Genomic DNA, 15,333 nt, shown 5'->3' with positions numbered 1-15,333 from the left:
TCCTTACAGTAGGCTCACTCAGTACCCTGTAGCAGTAAGTTTCCCAAGAGTTCAATCCGATGTAGAATGTATTTAATATTTTTCCTTTACTCACATCATCTACCATCAAGGTTGCAATCGCTCTGCCAATTTCAGTATATGATTTAGCTTTTCCAATTGGGCCCAGCAAGATGAATAAAAACCTGGACGTGAAGAAGAGTTACACATGTGAATTTTATTCATTGTTAATAATTTATTTATTAATATGGTGAACACCAAAGAAAGATTGATGAAATTAAATATTGTTTTCCAAAATATTTTCTTAAAGGGACACTATAGGCACTCAAACCACTTACGCTTATTGAGATGGTCTGGGGTGCTGTGTCCCTATTGCACTTAGTCCTGCAATGTTAAACATTGCAGTTCCAGAGAAACTGCAATGTTTACATTGGAGCTCTAAGTCTGCCTCCAGCGTCTGTCTCCAACATAGCCACCGGAGGCGCTTCCCGCTTCCAAATGGACCTTTGGTCTGGTAATGAGGCATGAGAACATCCAGCGTCAGATTTTTTTCCCCATAGGAAAGCATTCAAGTAGAGGAGATGGAGAGGGGCTATAGTGCCAGGAATACAGCGTATTCCAAGCACTTATAGTATCTTTATTTAAGTAATAAGCCAATATAAAGATGATTATAGCGGATCCTTATGAGACAGAGATTGGAGGAATGTTGAGTTGAGCTTTTCAATCTTTTGAATATCTCTAACGTTTGAGAAGTAGCTACCTAGTGTTGAGTTCTCATTAATATTCAGAGCCCTCTTCCAGGTCTAAACATTTAAAAAAAAATTTAAAGAACAAATATAATGACTATATCGTCATATATCTAGTTATCATTAGAACAAAAATATTTATTTTTAAAATTAGTATTCATTAGTATGGTTTGCATGATGATGCTATTTTGGTACACACCCTAATGTAGAATGTTGCCTAAGCTTAATATTTTTGGATAAACTTCTAAACAAAAATAATACAGTATCAAAAGTATTACAATATTTTTCTAAACATTAGGTAATTCGAAAAGCTTATCCAAAAATATGAAATCATTTTTAAAGCTTATACAATTTGTATAAAATCAAGGCCATAATGTGTTATGTATGAAAGCAGTAAATGTCTAAAGAAGAGCACTGGTTTCCAGCCCTTGTCCCTTTAATGTAGTTAAGTCCTGAGCTTATCATTAAAGGGACACTATAGTCACCAGAACAACCACAGCGAATTTGTTCTGGTGAGTTTGTTTTGCTGTAAACACTGTCTTTTCAGAGAGAATGCAGTGTTTACATTACAGCCTAGTAATAACTTCACTGGCCACTCCTCTGATGGCTGTTAGAGATCCTTCCTGGGTCATGGCTGCCTAAAATGCATCCAAACATTGAGTATCTCCTCCCTCTGCATGCAGACACTGAACTTTCCTCATAGAGATTCATTGATTCAATTCAGCTCTATGAGGAGATGCTGATTGGCCTGGGCTGTGTTTGAATCATGCTGGCTCTGCCCCTGATCTGCCTCTTTGTCAGTCTTAGCCAGTCCTATGGAGAAGCACAGTGATTGGATCAGGCTACCACTTCTGATGATGTCAGCAGACTGCTTGTTTTTCTGAGGCAAACAGCAATTAAAGGACCACTATAGTGCCAGGAAAACTAACTCGCTTTCCTGGCACTATAGTGCCCTGAGGGTGCCCCACTTAGGGTCCCCCTCGCGCCGGGCTGAATGGAGAGGAAGGGGGTTAAAAACTCACCTTTCTCCAGCGCCTGGGCTCCCTCGGCGCTGGGGACTCTCCTCCTTCTGGCCGTCATCAGCTGAATGCGCATGCGCGGCAAGAGCCGCGCGCTCATTCAGCCAGTCCATAGGAAAGCATTCCCAATGCTTTCCTATGGACGCTGGCGTCTTCTCACTGTGAAAATCACAGTGAGAAGCGCGGAAGCGCCTCTAGCGGCTGTCAATGAAACAGCCACTAGAGGCTGGATTAACCCATTTGTAAACATAGCAGTTTCTCTGAAACTGCTATGTTTACAGCAGAAAGGGTTTATTCTAGATGGACCTAGCACCCAGACCACTTTATTAAGCTGAAGTGGTCTGGGTGCCTATAGTGGTCCTTTAACCCCTTAAGGACACATGACATGTGTGACATGTCATGATTCCCTTTTATTCCAGAAGTTTGGTCCTTAAGGGGTTAAGATCTACAGCTTCAGGCTTGAATACAGTAAGATTTTGCTATATTTATGGAGGCATGAGGGGACCAGGGGTGCTAGATGGTGGTTTTAACATTATAGGGTCAGGAATACATGTTTGTGTTCCTGACCCTATAGTGATCCTTTAACCCATCAGCAATGGCACAATAGAACCTTCACAAGGATAAGAGTTTTCACTGGTGCCATCTTACTCTGAAAGGTGGAACTTTGACTTTATAAGACTTAAAATCCTGCAGACTAAGGAAGTGATGCTCAAATAGGTCACCACATTCCCATTGTCTGGGTGTGCAATGGCAATGACACAGCAGAACATCTACACACAAATTGTCATTATGACACAAGTGAGAGTGTATTCTTTAAAACCTTCCAGACCACCAAACATCCTGGCACACTGTGACAGTGTTCCACAACGATTATGTTCTTGTGCCTCTAGTGATGGTTGGTACATATTGCATTCCTACTTGCACCACATTGACAATACTTTGAGTTGCATAAATCCAAGCAAATGTTAAGACTGCATTATCAACATTGTTCTGCAATTGCAATTGATAGCATAAGACAAAAAACAAAATACAAAAACAAAAAAACCCTTTCCAAATATAATTAATCTTATACTTATAACATTTCTCTGTTTTGATTCCCTTAAAATGTTTTGCTTTGAACACTGCATCTATTAATTGTCATTTCAACTGAACCAAATAAAGGGAAATGTTGTTTGATATTAAATATTAAGATTGATTGCTATTCTGTGCAATTACATTCAGCCTACCATACAAATTAATCTTGGGGGACATATTAAAATACATTATGGAGAATGTGTACTTTATCATCACAACAGTTTTATATGCAAACCAAGGAGACCTAATGGAATTCAATTGATTTTAAGAATAATTGAGTAAAGAAATTAATCTTTCAAGAGCTTGTTTATTGGATACATTTAGATCTCTTTCATTGTGAATTTGTATTGGGTTTACAGTAAAACATAATTCATTACTGAGCAGTGAAATATTGTGCATTGATTAAAAAATGTTTTATTTTAATAACTAAATAAATAATAAATGGTGAGCAATAGTGTAACACTTTAGCTTTTGTTCCCATGGGAAATTGCAATGAATGACTAAGAGAAACATATCAAAATATAATAGAGAAATGGATAGGTAAGTAGACTGATACATTGATAGATATACTACAGCCGTAGGTTATACAGTAGAGTAATCGATAATTCATTTCTTGAAAGCATTTTGTTTAGTGACGCACTGAAATAAAATATTACAAACAGGTAGACTTTGTCACCAATATTTGACTATCATCTTGCAAGCCAAATGTTGAATTAGCCCATGTATCACAGATTCAAAGTGGCTCTGTCACCACCCAAACATTTTTTGAGCATATGATAAAGATAAAATATTTATGGAATGATCATAAAGACTGTGTTGGAAGTTCACTGAAGTTGTAGTACACCAATACCAAAAATTCCAAGTGGTAATAGTGCTTATTTCTTTTTAAGAAAATAAAAAAATAAGTCATATAGCAGCACCTGTCAAAATGCAATAGCTTATGAATACACTACAATAACATAAAACAAAAATGAAGGTGCACTGTAACTTTAAATCTCTTTCATGAGTATTCCCACTCTCATATAAAAGTACACTATGCCTTTAAGGTGAAAAAAAAAAAGTGCAAAAAAACACTGTGCACTATTGTTACAATAAAGTGCATCAAACAAAAGTGCAAAACATTCGTGTACACACACTGCCTTGTAAAGTGCATACAAATATATGATAAACACACTTAATACAAAAGTGCATCAAACATATAGTGCAAACATAACTTGGAACACTTGTTACATTTATAAAATATATGTAATTTAAAAAAGGGAACAATATAGTGTAATACTGTAAATACCAATAATAACTTATACATAAATATATGCACACTCACAAACAGGGAGCAGGTGAAGACAGCTCAGACTATAGATGCTCCAAACAAAACACTTGGATAGGTATCCACCAGGCAGCAGCTTTCTTCCAATAATCTTTATTAATTAAAACAGTGAGAGGTTTAACATAACCGTCCTTGGAAATTAAGTCCCCCACAGATAGAGTGCTCCGAGCACTATTTGGTTCAATTGCCGGCTCTGAACCTCTCACTCGCAACTCCAGTTTTGGGAGGCAGGGCAAAGACATCACATGCAGCATAATGACGTCACTCGAAATGATATTTTTCGCGATCCAATCGGCTCTCTCAGATCATTATTTGTATTTACAGTATTACACTATATTTTTCCCTTTCTTCCTTACATATATTTTATGAATGGAACAAGTGTTGTAAGTAAAATCTAAGCACTTTGAAGTTATCGTTGCACTATATGTTTGATGCACTTTTGTATTAAGTGTGTTTACACTTAGCACTTTATCATATATTTTACACTTTATTGTAACAATACTGCACAGTGTTTTTTGCACTACCCTTTTTTCACCTTAAAGGCATAGTGCACTTTTATATGAGAGTGGGAATACTCATGAAAGAGATTTAAAGTTCTAGTACAGCCCAAAAATATCATAAGACAATGTACTACCTACTTTGTCATATAGTAAATGCCGCAAGCAAAAGCTGTGAAAATCAGGCACTATCTCACTCATAATGACACAATATGTACGGAGGTTCCCGCAGAGTTGCCATTGTTTTGGTGCATTTGCAAGAGTACAGCACTGATGTGGGTTCCTGGTGAAAGACATGCCAGGAGCTAAAGATTGAATACTGTGGCACCCACGGGGAACAGCATCAGGTAAGTATAACTTATTAAGGCTGCACTCCCGGGCAACCACATCTCAAACAGTGACATCACCATTGGAATTTATGCAAAATATGCAAAAACTCCAGATAGTGACAGAGGATTTTTAATTTGACTGGGAGTTCCCTGGACATAGGAAACTTCCAGGGGCACACAGTCACTTTAGTGCGTAAAGGGGAACTATAACATAGAACCATTGAATAAAGCAATGAAAATCACCTATAACATGTATTACCCATATTTCATGTGATGCTCTGTTTTCTTTTAAATTGTATTAAAGAGTTAGCAAATTGCATTACAATCCAGTTCGGATCAGATCAGGTAAAGCCAGGGCACACAATGCAAATTAGGAAACAGTGTTTATGTTTCTACTCTACCAGTAACTATGCTCAGTAATAGAACAGGGCAATAGAGGTAAATATGGCAGTGTGGTTATCTACATTTGATTTAGTCTTTTTCATACCTCACAAACACATATTTGCTTAGCATAGAGCATAGTATTAAACATCAAACAGTAAACATAATATTAAAAATCCGGGAAAGCAACGGTTAGCTTTTTATTATCTTGTCAAATTATTTAATTCATTCATGAGTTCTTTTTATGAATGCACTCATTGTGGCTTCATTTAGTGAAAATATGTTTGAAACATCTGTGTAATGCATTAAAAACTCCAGACTGAAGTGTCCCTTTAATCTTTTAAGAAATCTATGGATCTTTGTGGGTTATTCATATTCTCAAATTGTCCCTAGTTGCGGTCCTCTACGTATTGGGCGGTTTGTTTAAGCCATAGCTATGTAGTACGCATAAAGTTAATTGTTATGGGAGTGGGATACCCACTCAGAATTTGCTGTTTTAAGGTCAGATTATTATTATTTGCACATACCTGGTAGGCACAGGTACTTCAGTGACACCTCCCAGCATTACAGATTGGACCAGCCTGACAAATGCTACAAATGGTTTGTCTAGAAAATCCACTTCTCCGACCAATACATTGGAAGCTTCGGCATCCCGGGGGATCTTCTTCATAAATTTATTTCTAAGCTGAAGTAAAATAAGCAAAGTGTATAGAAAATCAAGCAGTTTTATTTATGGAAAATTGTCTGGGTTATTCATTAATATGATAACTGTTCGGAATTAACCAGGGAATTGCAAGTGTTAGGCCAAGAGAGCCGAGTTGGAAACATGTTTATGTTAGAGAATTTTTCACTGCTGAATTCCTGGCAACTAACAGTTTTGTTAAAGGGACACTATAGTCACCAGAACAACTACAGCTTAATGTAGTTATTCTGGTGAGTATAATCATTATATGCAGGCATTTTAATGCAAACACTGTCTTTTCAGAGAAAAGGCAGTGTTTATATTGTCCCCAGGATACCTACCTCCAAGTGGCCACTCCTCAGATGGCCACTGGAGGTGCTTCCTGGAGCAGTGCTGCACAGTAGGCAGCACTGCCTTTCAGTGTCTCCACCCTCTGCATGGGGACGCTGAATTTTCCTCATAGAGATGCATTAATTCAATGCATCTCTATGAGGAGGTGCTGGTTGGCCAAAACGGCGTTGAGCCCCGCACCCATCCCGCCTCCATGCCGATTTTGGCAAATCCAATGCATTCCCCTATGGGAAAGCATTGGATTGGCTAAAAATAGGCAATTATGGTGATGTCATCAAAGAGGCAGATCAGGGCTGGGCCAGCACCGGCAGGCCCACGCGGCGCTGCAAATATGGTATGTTTTAATTTCTTTTAAGGGGTTTAAGGGGGGGGAAGCCACCTAAATGGTGGATTAAACACTATAGGGTCAGGGATATATATTTGTGTTCCTGACCCTATAGTGTTCCTTTAAGAATCCTGGAAGTCACTTCTCTTGTGATGAAAGCAAGTATCTTAATTTTATTTCTGATCAGATCATATCCTGTGTGAAATTAACAGTATGTACACAGATGTCATAAAGGATAAAACACAATTGCTGCTAACCTTTTAAAGGGACATTCTACGTACCATGACTACTACAGCTGACTGTAACAATATGGTTGTATGACTCCATGGTCATCATCTATGCAAAGAAGTTTAACCTTATGGGGGGTGGATTAGGTTGAACAGATTTGTGCAGAAAATGCAGCTCAGTTTCCATGTTGTCCCTGCAGCTGCAGATTGGCCGGGCTATAGGCGCTTAGGAGGATCCCTCATTTTTATCAAACCACTCAAACATTTTAACAGAAACATAGAGGAGGTGCCCATTGACTCATAGTAACATAACCACTACAATGAGCTGAATTGGTTATGGTCTTTAAAGAGCCCCTTTAAACCCTTCTCTACCAAACACTTTTGGATTAAAAAATATTAACACAGCATTTATTTGAAGCAAGGGATGCATAGCTAGAACATAAACATACATTTAAACTCAAAACCTAAAAATGGAAAATATGTAAATACAGTACTATTTTTATTTTTCACTTATTCATACATCCTTTAAAAAAATATTTGGAGAGGGGCGGAGCCAGCACCCAAGCGAGTAGGACGCATCCTGCAGCAGCTCCGCTAAGAAATTCACCCTAACGCTGAATATAGGAGAAACACGGCACATTTAACAAGCCAACCAACGCTTCCTGAGTGTCTTACACCATGGGCAAAAAGGCTAAAAAGTATAAAGCCGATCCCGGATCGGGTTCCAGAGACATAGGAACTTTTCTTTGCACGGCCACGTGGCCGCGGCCCAACCTAGGCAAGATGGCGCCGGCAGAGGCCTCCACCTCACCATCGTCAGACGAAGAGAGCCCGACAGCCGTTTACTTACCTCCACCGAAGGTACAAGCCAAGCCCGTGTCACCCTCGGAACTAGGAGACTCAGCTCCCTCCACGAAAGCCGATATAAAGGCACTAATTAAAGAAATACAGGCTATGTTCCATGCTGATATGGCGCTGGTCAGGGAGGAAGTCTCGACACTCACAAGCCGGGTAGTCACAGTGGAAGAGAGCCTCAGGGGTGCCGGGGTCGCCCAAACTGCCACAGACGCAACCCTGGGATCACTGCAAAAGCAATGTAGTGCCCTGACTACACAGCTAGCTTATATGGAAGATAGGGCGAAGGCACGGAATGTGCGGATCCGAGGGGTCCCTGAATCAGTCACCAACTCTGAATTACCCCATTACTGCCGACGGATGTTAGCTACATTACTGCTGCCCAAACAAGTGAAGCAGATGGGAGTGGACTCATGTTTTCGGCTCCCTAAAGCCACCAAAGCACCTCGGGAGGCCCCCAGAGATGTGCTTGTTAAATTTAATCGGGACTCTGACCGGGTGGTCCTCATGGGAGCCACCAAAGACTCTCCCACGGTCCCCTTTGAAGGAACACACTTAACCTATTATAGGGACATATCCAGGCACACTCTGGCATGGAGGAGATCTCTTGGACAGATCACTCAGCAGCTGCGGGAGAAAACCATCACATACAAGTGGGGGCAACCCTGACTGATGGCGGAGAAAGAAGGCAAGATGCACATCCTAACGCACAAGTCGGAAGCGCCAGTTTTCCTTCGAGCCCTAGGCCTACCAGCAGAGACAACCCCGCCGGTCACCCGCCCTTCATGGACTGTCGCAAACATCAGCCTATTTGTGCCTAGGGGAACAAGAACGGGCACACCCGACTCCCCTACCTGAAACGTGTAATGTCTGCTGTTTATATTGCCACTTACTGTCTTGTTTTATCTTATATTTTGTATTATTTAGAAAAGTTCACTTAGATCTCCAATTGGTTCGAATATATAAATCTATATAATAAAGCTCCCTACACCTGGCTCTGAAAGTTACAAGCCAGCCACCATGACCAGCTACTTACCCCTACCCCCCTCACCTTATTTGCACGTGCCCATCCCTTTGTAAGCAAACGAGTGATTGCAGGGCACGTATAACAGCCAACCTAGCAGACACGACTTCTCATAGGCTAACCACCACGGGTGGACTAGGTTCTTACCTACCAGTTGACAAATTGTACTGCTCAATGCCCACGCACCCTAAGCGACGTTAACCCCAGCCAAAGCCTTACCTGACTACACTGAGGGTGCACATGCTAAAAACCGGCAACCTCCAGTCAATAACCGACCTAACCGACTGTACAGTGAGAGGAATCCATGTTGGAAAATTATTATAAAAATTGGGTGTATAACATGCATGCGACGCTGTTTTTACTGCAAACTGTAACCTATGTTGAAAACCTTTATTGCACACAATGTAACTTGATATGTTTATGACTACCCGCAAAAAAAAAAGAATTAAAAAAAAGAAAATATTTGGGAAATGAAAAGCTTTAGACAGTGTCTATATTTCACACAAGGTCTGAAATGTTAGTATGAAAGCAAACATTAACATTTTCTCACAATAGGGGTGTAAAGAATATAAATAAAAATGGTCAAAAACCTTGCCTATAAGTATTTGTAAGGACCCTGAAGGAATTGCTAGCAGTGCTGGCTAGTAAAAACAGAATGTAAAAAGAATTTATGCATTTGAAAATAATGACCACATACCGTAAATACAGTTAAATCACATATTTCTAAAATAAAGGTATTTAAAAGTGCTAGAGTAATTTTTATCAACCTCTGTAATACTAATGTAATGTAACAGTAAAATGGTAAGTTTAATTTTCTCCTTCCATCTCTCTGACTGTTAGAATGGTATCACCCAGTGAAACTTCCTGTGCTCTTTGAAAGCATGAGTGAGCTTACTTTTTAAAAACTGTACATTCATTATATCAATGACTAGAGGCTTCTGGCAAAGAAAATTGCTCCTCTACAGGCTGGTAATCATAACAAGAGTATAAATGAGAGTGAGTTTTTATGGACAAGATGTTATACTGCAAGTGAACCTATTTCTGTCACAATCAGTGGATACCTATACTTCAGAGGCGTGTCCTGAGAACAAGTTATTTTGTTAGTACCACGATTGCAAAAATATTGTAATGAATGACAATGGACATTGTTAATATATAATGACTAAAAGGGAAAACAGACATGGGAATTAAAATTTCATAACAAGCCGAATACAGCCTTCATTACCATCCAACATCTGTATTCACTCAATAACTTTTTCTGTCTTACAGATCACGCAACAGTTATCAAAGTGATCACAATATAAAATCACAAACCATTTTCCTCATGATGTTGAGATTGATAGACCGATACTGCGTGGTGGACAAGAACAAAAATTGCAATTATGTTATTGATCTCTCTATGATATTGTTTATTTACTGTAACGGATTCCCTATACTCTGGCTGAGTATATCCGCTGAAGTTCTCCCATATCCCCAGTGAAGCACTGATTATAGCTCACAATTCCTCAAACATCAGCCTAGACTTGATGAAGGGTAGAAACGAATGTCTTTAATCATGGCCAAATGGCACACTTACATACAAAAAAAGGATGCAGTAAAACACGCCCAGAACACTCCCACAAAATGTCCACAAATTCCTGTGTCAGAGTGACTCAGCATAAAAACATAAAATATCAAAATACATAAAAAATACTTACAAAACAAGTTCTCCAAATATGAAATAAAGAAAAAACATCGACCCAGGAGCCATAAGTTTGACCCATGAGTCAGTGTTTGAGAAAAAAAAGCCCCAATAACTCTTCCCATCGGGGAATAACCCACAAATTAAATCATAGAAAAGTATGGAACCAAAGGTCCCAAGTAGAAGAGTTATTCAGAAGAAATCCCTATCTTTAATAATCCTAAGGGTATAGACAGTAAAATAGACAGGAAAAAGTAGAGGAGCCAGGGTAGAGGGGGTGAGTATGACTAAATACACACAGACCCTAATAATTCCTTAACAGAGAAATTGGTTAAAGCCTAAGAATTAAGCTTAGATCAATTAACATACAAAAACTGTAAGGAAATAAGACTAGGTAGAGGAAAAAGTGGATAAGTAGGGGAGAAGGGGGAAAAACCCTCTAAAACAGAGGAATGAGAAACTCCCACCAAAACCTAATCCCATAAGGGTCCACTCACTAGGAGAGGATCCTATAACTAAGTGATGTGGGATTATTTAAAAAACCTTATTGTATTTGTATTCAATTATTGCACTAACTCCATTTTAACTTTATACTGTGACAATCCTCCATTTTGTCCCCCTAACCTGACTTCTTCAATCCTCCATTTTGTCCTCATAACCTAACTTGTTCATTTTAAAATCACCTTACATGACAGAATTTCCCAGCACATCTAATACAATAGAACAAAGACTGTATTTTCTATAAAGATATGATTAACACAGGAATTGCTGACTTTTCCTTAGATTTGCAACAAAGTATAATTTGAAGGCCATGCGAACACAGTAGTAATGAAATGTTCTATTCATAAGAGACCTTGCACCTGGCCACGAGGCCTGAGATCACCGACCGTGTAAAATGACGCTCAAGACCCCTTGTCCCCCACCCGTGTCCAGAACAATCCCACCTCTTGGTGGGTGGACACGGGATTAACCACTTAGTCTTTTGAGCCAATTAATAATATTGATAGGTGGACACTAATCCCGACACTTGACAATTAATCCAATTAATGATGTTTATTTACTGATATTCTAATAAGCAATGATGACGTAAAATGTCTCTTAAAAGGACCTGCGTGTCCGCTTTTTAATCACTTGCCAATAAATTTTCTCGAAGTTATTTTAACCTGAACCTTGTGTGTCAGACTTAATTACTTCAGCGTATATACGCAATTTATTTTATTGATTTGGACAGGAACAGATAGACATTTAAACATTTTGGTTTACTGCAAAAAGTACCATAACAACTTGGCGCCCAACGTGGGGCATCGGGCTATGTCCGGCCGGTGAGCCGTCCTAAGGAAGACAAGGGTGGACGGAGGAATCCAGGGGGAAGGAAGGGAGATTGATCACCTCCAGATACACGGTAGAGACTTCTGCAGAGCCACCGGTACGTTCCGGCCCCTTTGATTGACCCGTCCACGTGTCTGTGACTGCTTCCCGGGAGGACATCAAAGACAGGTAATATCTTGCCCGGTGTCTCGTTACTCATTTGTTTACCTGCATTTTAGTCTATCTGTTGCCTGGGTGTGTTTGAATTGTGTTTGAATTGTTTGCCTGTTTCCCCATTTTGAGATAAAGGGGGGGTGGACCTGCAGGGGATTTGCCTGGGGTTCTGTCTTGCTTGTTTTCCCCTTTTTGGGATAAAGGGGGGTGGACCTGAGGGGATTTGCCTGGGTCTTCTGTTTTGTCTGTTTATCTGTTTGTATTTTGCCCCTTTTGGGATAAAGGGGGGTGGACCCGAGGGGATTTGCCTGGGTCTTCTGTTGCCTGTTTTACTCCTTTTAGGAACCACGGTGCCGTGGTTGTAGGGAAAAAGGGGGGTTGACCTGTGGATGCGTTCCTGGGGGTCTTCTTTGCCTGTTTACCTCTTTTAGGAGCCTCGTGGCTGTGGCTGTAAGGAAAAAGGGGATTGTTGGAACTGTGGATTTTGTGTAGACTCATAATTTCCTGTGATCCTTCTCGTGACACTCTGAGAGCTTAGCTAGCCTCATTGTGCACGTGGTAACCCACAGTTTCGAGTACTGGGGCTAGTGGAATTCCAATTTTGGTAACCACTGTCCCGAGTACCGAGGCTGGGGGGATTCCAGTTTTGGTAAACCTCAGCTTCGGCTGGGGGGATTCCAGTTTTCTCTTGGTAACCGCCGCCCTGAGCGCTGGGGGCTGGTGGAATTCCAGTTTTTCTGTTTATTTGTGGTAGTGAGACTTGTAAGTGGGTTTTATAGGGGCACTACGGGGTTGAGGGAGGTGACTTTGGAGTAAGCACATGAGTAAAGGAAAGGAATTACTGTTGATTTCATTTGAACTGTGATGCATACACTGTATTTCAACTGTATTGTTGTCTTGTTTGTTTAATGAGGAGTCTCATGTACTCCTGTGTCTGTCTCTAAGGATTTTTCCTTGCCTATCCACTCCACTATCCACTCCCATTCCTCTTAAAAGAGAAGTGATTGGTCACACACTTCTCACCTCGCTCCAATCCGTGTCTACCACCCCGGGTAGGCGGATTCAGTGACTAGTCTACGTTTTGGGAAGACGCACCTGAGAAAGTCCCACGATTCTCGGGTGGCAGTCGAGCATTGTAGACGTTCTTGTTCAATTTTCCTTCTCTCCCTCTATATCTAGGACGCTGGTATAGGGGTAAAGGGATTATGGGACAGGATTTAGATAAGCCCAGCAAGGGCTGGTTAGCATGTGATTTGGTAGAGAACAGAGAGGGTGAAGAGATGGTTAAAGGTGTTGAAAAGATTGCAAAAGTATGTAAAATTGCTGTACCGACATGTGGGAGATTGCAACCAGAAAGTTGGCGCAAGTTACTAGCAGAAATGAAAGGCAAGCTTACAGATAATGGTTTATTAAAGACTGCTGAAGCATGGTACAGAGTAGCGAAGGCTATTCAGTTAGAAGGTTGGGTTGAGGAAGAAGTAAATCACAAAGGTGTGAAATTGTTTGTGTATCATAAAAACTGTGTTGCTGGGGTTTTCCCTCAGCCAGCGCCCCAAAATGGCGCCCAGGGGATGTCCGTCCCTAAGGTTCAGTCAGCCATAGGTGATAGCCAGCTGACCATGTTCCCCACTCCCGATCCTCCCGAATCCCATCCCATCACCTCCCCTGTCTGCCCGGTCCTGAATTCTGATGGATCTTTCTTTACCCCTTCCCTTTCTCTAACGGTCCCATCATCCTCAGCCATCCCCACGCTCCCTTCCATGCCTAATCCTAACATCTCATCTGCCGCCTCCTCCCTGCAATCCCTCTCTATGGTTAATCCCCTTCCATCAGCACCCGTCCAGCTAACTACCCCTCCCTCCCATGCTACGACTCCTCTTTCTGCATCCATCCCTACTAATCCTGTCCTGTCTCCTCCGATAACCAGCTCCGCCCCAGTCCAATATCCTACCTCCTTAACCGTACCTGCCCACCCTACTCTTTTGCCCTCCCCTGCCTGGCCCTACCCCTTCCCATATCCCATGGCCCTGCCCTACCCCGGTTACCCTCCCTTTCCCCAAGCCACTCCCCAGGTTCCGGTCATGCCCAGTCCGGCCCAATCTACCCCGGAAGTGCCCATATCAAATATGGCCGCCGCTCCTTCCCTTAATCCTGAAGCAACTCCTTTCCCCGCCTCCAATATGGCGGCTCCCAGTTCAGCCCTGATGCCAGTAATTCCCGGCGACTACCTGTCCCCAGGTTACGACTCGCTAGCCACCCCTGCATCTGGGGCTCATTCCCAGCCACCGACCCTTTCACCTCACGCGGGACCTGCACCGCGTAGAAGAGTCAATATCATAGAATTCGATGATGACGAGATGGACAGGGTGTCCCATGTCTCATCGGAACTTGCTGCGGGAGCCCCATCTCATCGTTCTATCGATGATCCCTTCGGCCACAAGGGTCGGGGAGAACAGGCCCCTCCTAAATATGTAGCTTTTAACCCCACTCAAGCTAGTGCTCTGATGAAATCACTCCCGGACCCAGAAAAGCAGCCCATGCCCTTCTACCGAGGGATAGTTCAAATTCAAAAGACTTATTCAGCCGCATGGCGTGATCTATTGAGCATTTGTGCTATTAAAGCAGGGGATGCATATTGGCCAAGTATGGCCCGACACCTCAGTACAGATCAGCTCAACAGTGATGTTGATTACCCCTCTGGAGTAACTTTTTGCACCCAATTAAAAGAATGGGCTAAGGACAAACTTGCAGATCAGGCTGCTGGCCTTACTGATGTTATTCAAGATAAAGGAGAATCAGTGGAAAGGTTTCATGCAAGACTGTATCAAATGTTTACAGATTTGGGGTTTGATCTTACTGACAAAATTCATTCACAAATGCTGTCAGGTGCGTTTGTCCAAGGTGTTAAGGACTCTATACGCAAGGGAATCATTGCTGCACGCCCTGAATATAAGGTTGTTCCCCTGGACACCCTACTTTTAGTTGCTAGAGGTTTGGAATCCGCTCAGACCCCAAGAAGATCCACTTCAGCGCCTCTCATGGTATCCCGCTCCACCCCAGTCCCAAAAGGTACTAGACCGGAGGAGGGGGGACATTGTTTTAATTGTGGAGCCAAGGGGCACTTTAGAAGTGACTGCCCAGAACCTAAAAAGGAGCCAAGGGAGCCCAGAAAGCCCTCCAAACCTGCCCCAGCTCCCAAAGCCACCAAACAGGTTCCGATAATTGAGGAACCAGATGATTAGGAAATTGGCAAGCCTGTGTCTGCAACCCCTGTTATGGCAGTGTCTACAGGGGATAAGGGGGGGCCACTTGCCACAGTGACTTTGCCCATTGAAG

The 15,333-nt window shown here is 41.7% G+C and overlaps 1 protein-coding gene across 1 annotated transcript in view; it reads right to left on the bottom strand.

The window, feature by feature from the left end:
• Nucleotides 1-15,333, bottom strand: part of SLC4A5 (solute carrier family 4 member 5) — a 139,694-nt gene that overhangs the window by 64,741 nt on the left and 59,620 nt on the right. The window contains exons 10-11 of the mRNA XM_063448669.1: nt 5,898-6,055; nt 95-182 (exon numbers count right to left, since the gene is read on the bottom strand). Coding sequence (XP_063304739.1) covers nt 95-182; nt 5,898-6,055 — 246 coding nt within the window. The remainder of the gene's footprint in view (nt 1-94; nt 183-5,897; nt 6,056-15,333) is intronic.

This window comes from Pelobates fuscus, chromosome 3 (genome assembly GCF_036172605.1).
Source record: "Pelobates fuscus isolate aPelFus1 chromosome 3, aPelFus1.pri, whole genome shotgun sequence".
NCBI lineage: Eukaryota > Metazoa > Chordata > Amphibia > Anura > Pelobatidae > Pelobates > Pelobates fuscus.
Note: the sequence above shows the minus strand (reverse complement) of the source record. Positions and strands in the feature narration are given on the sequence as shown.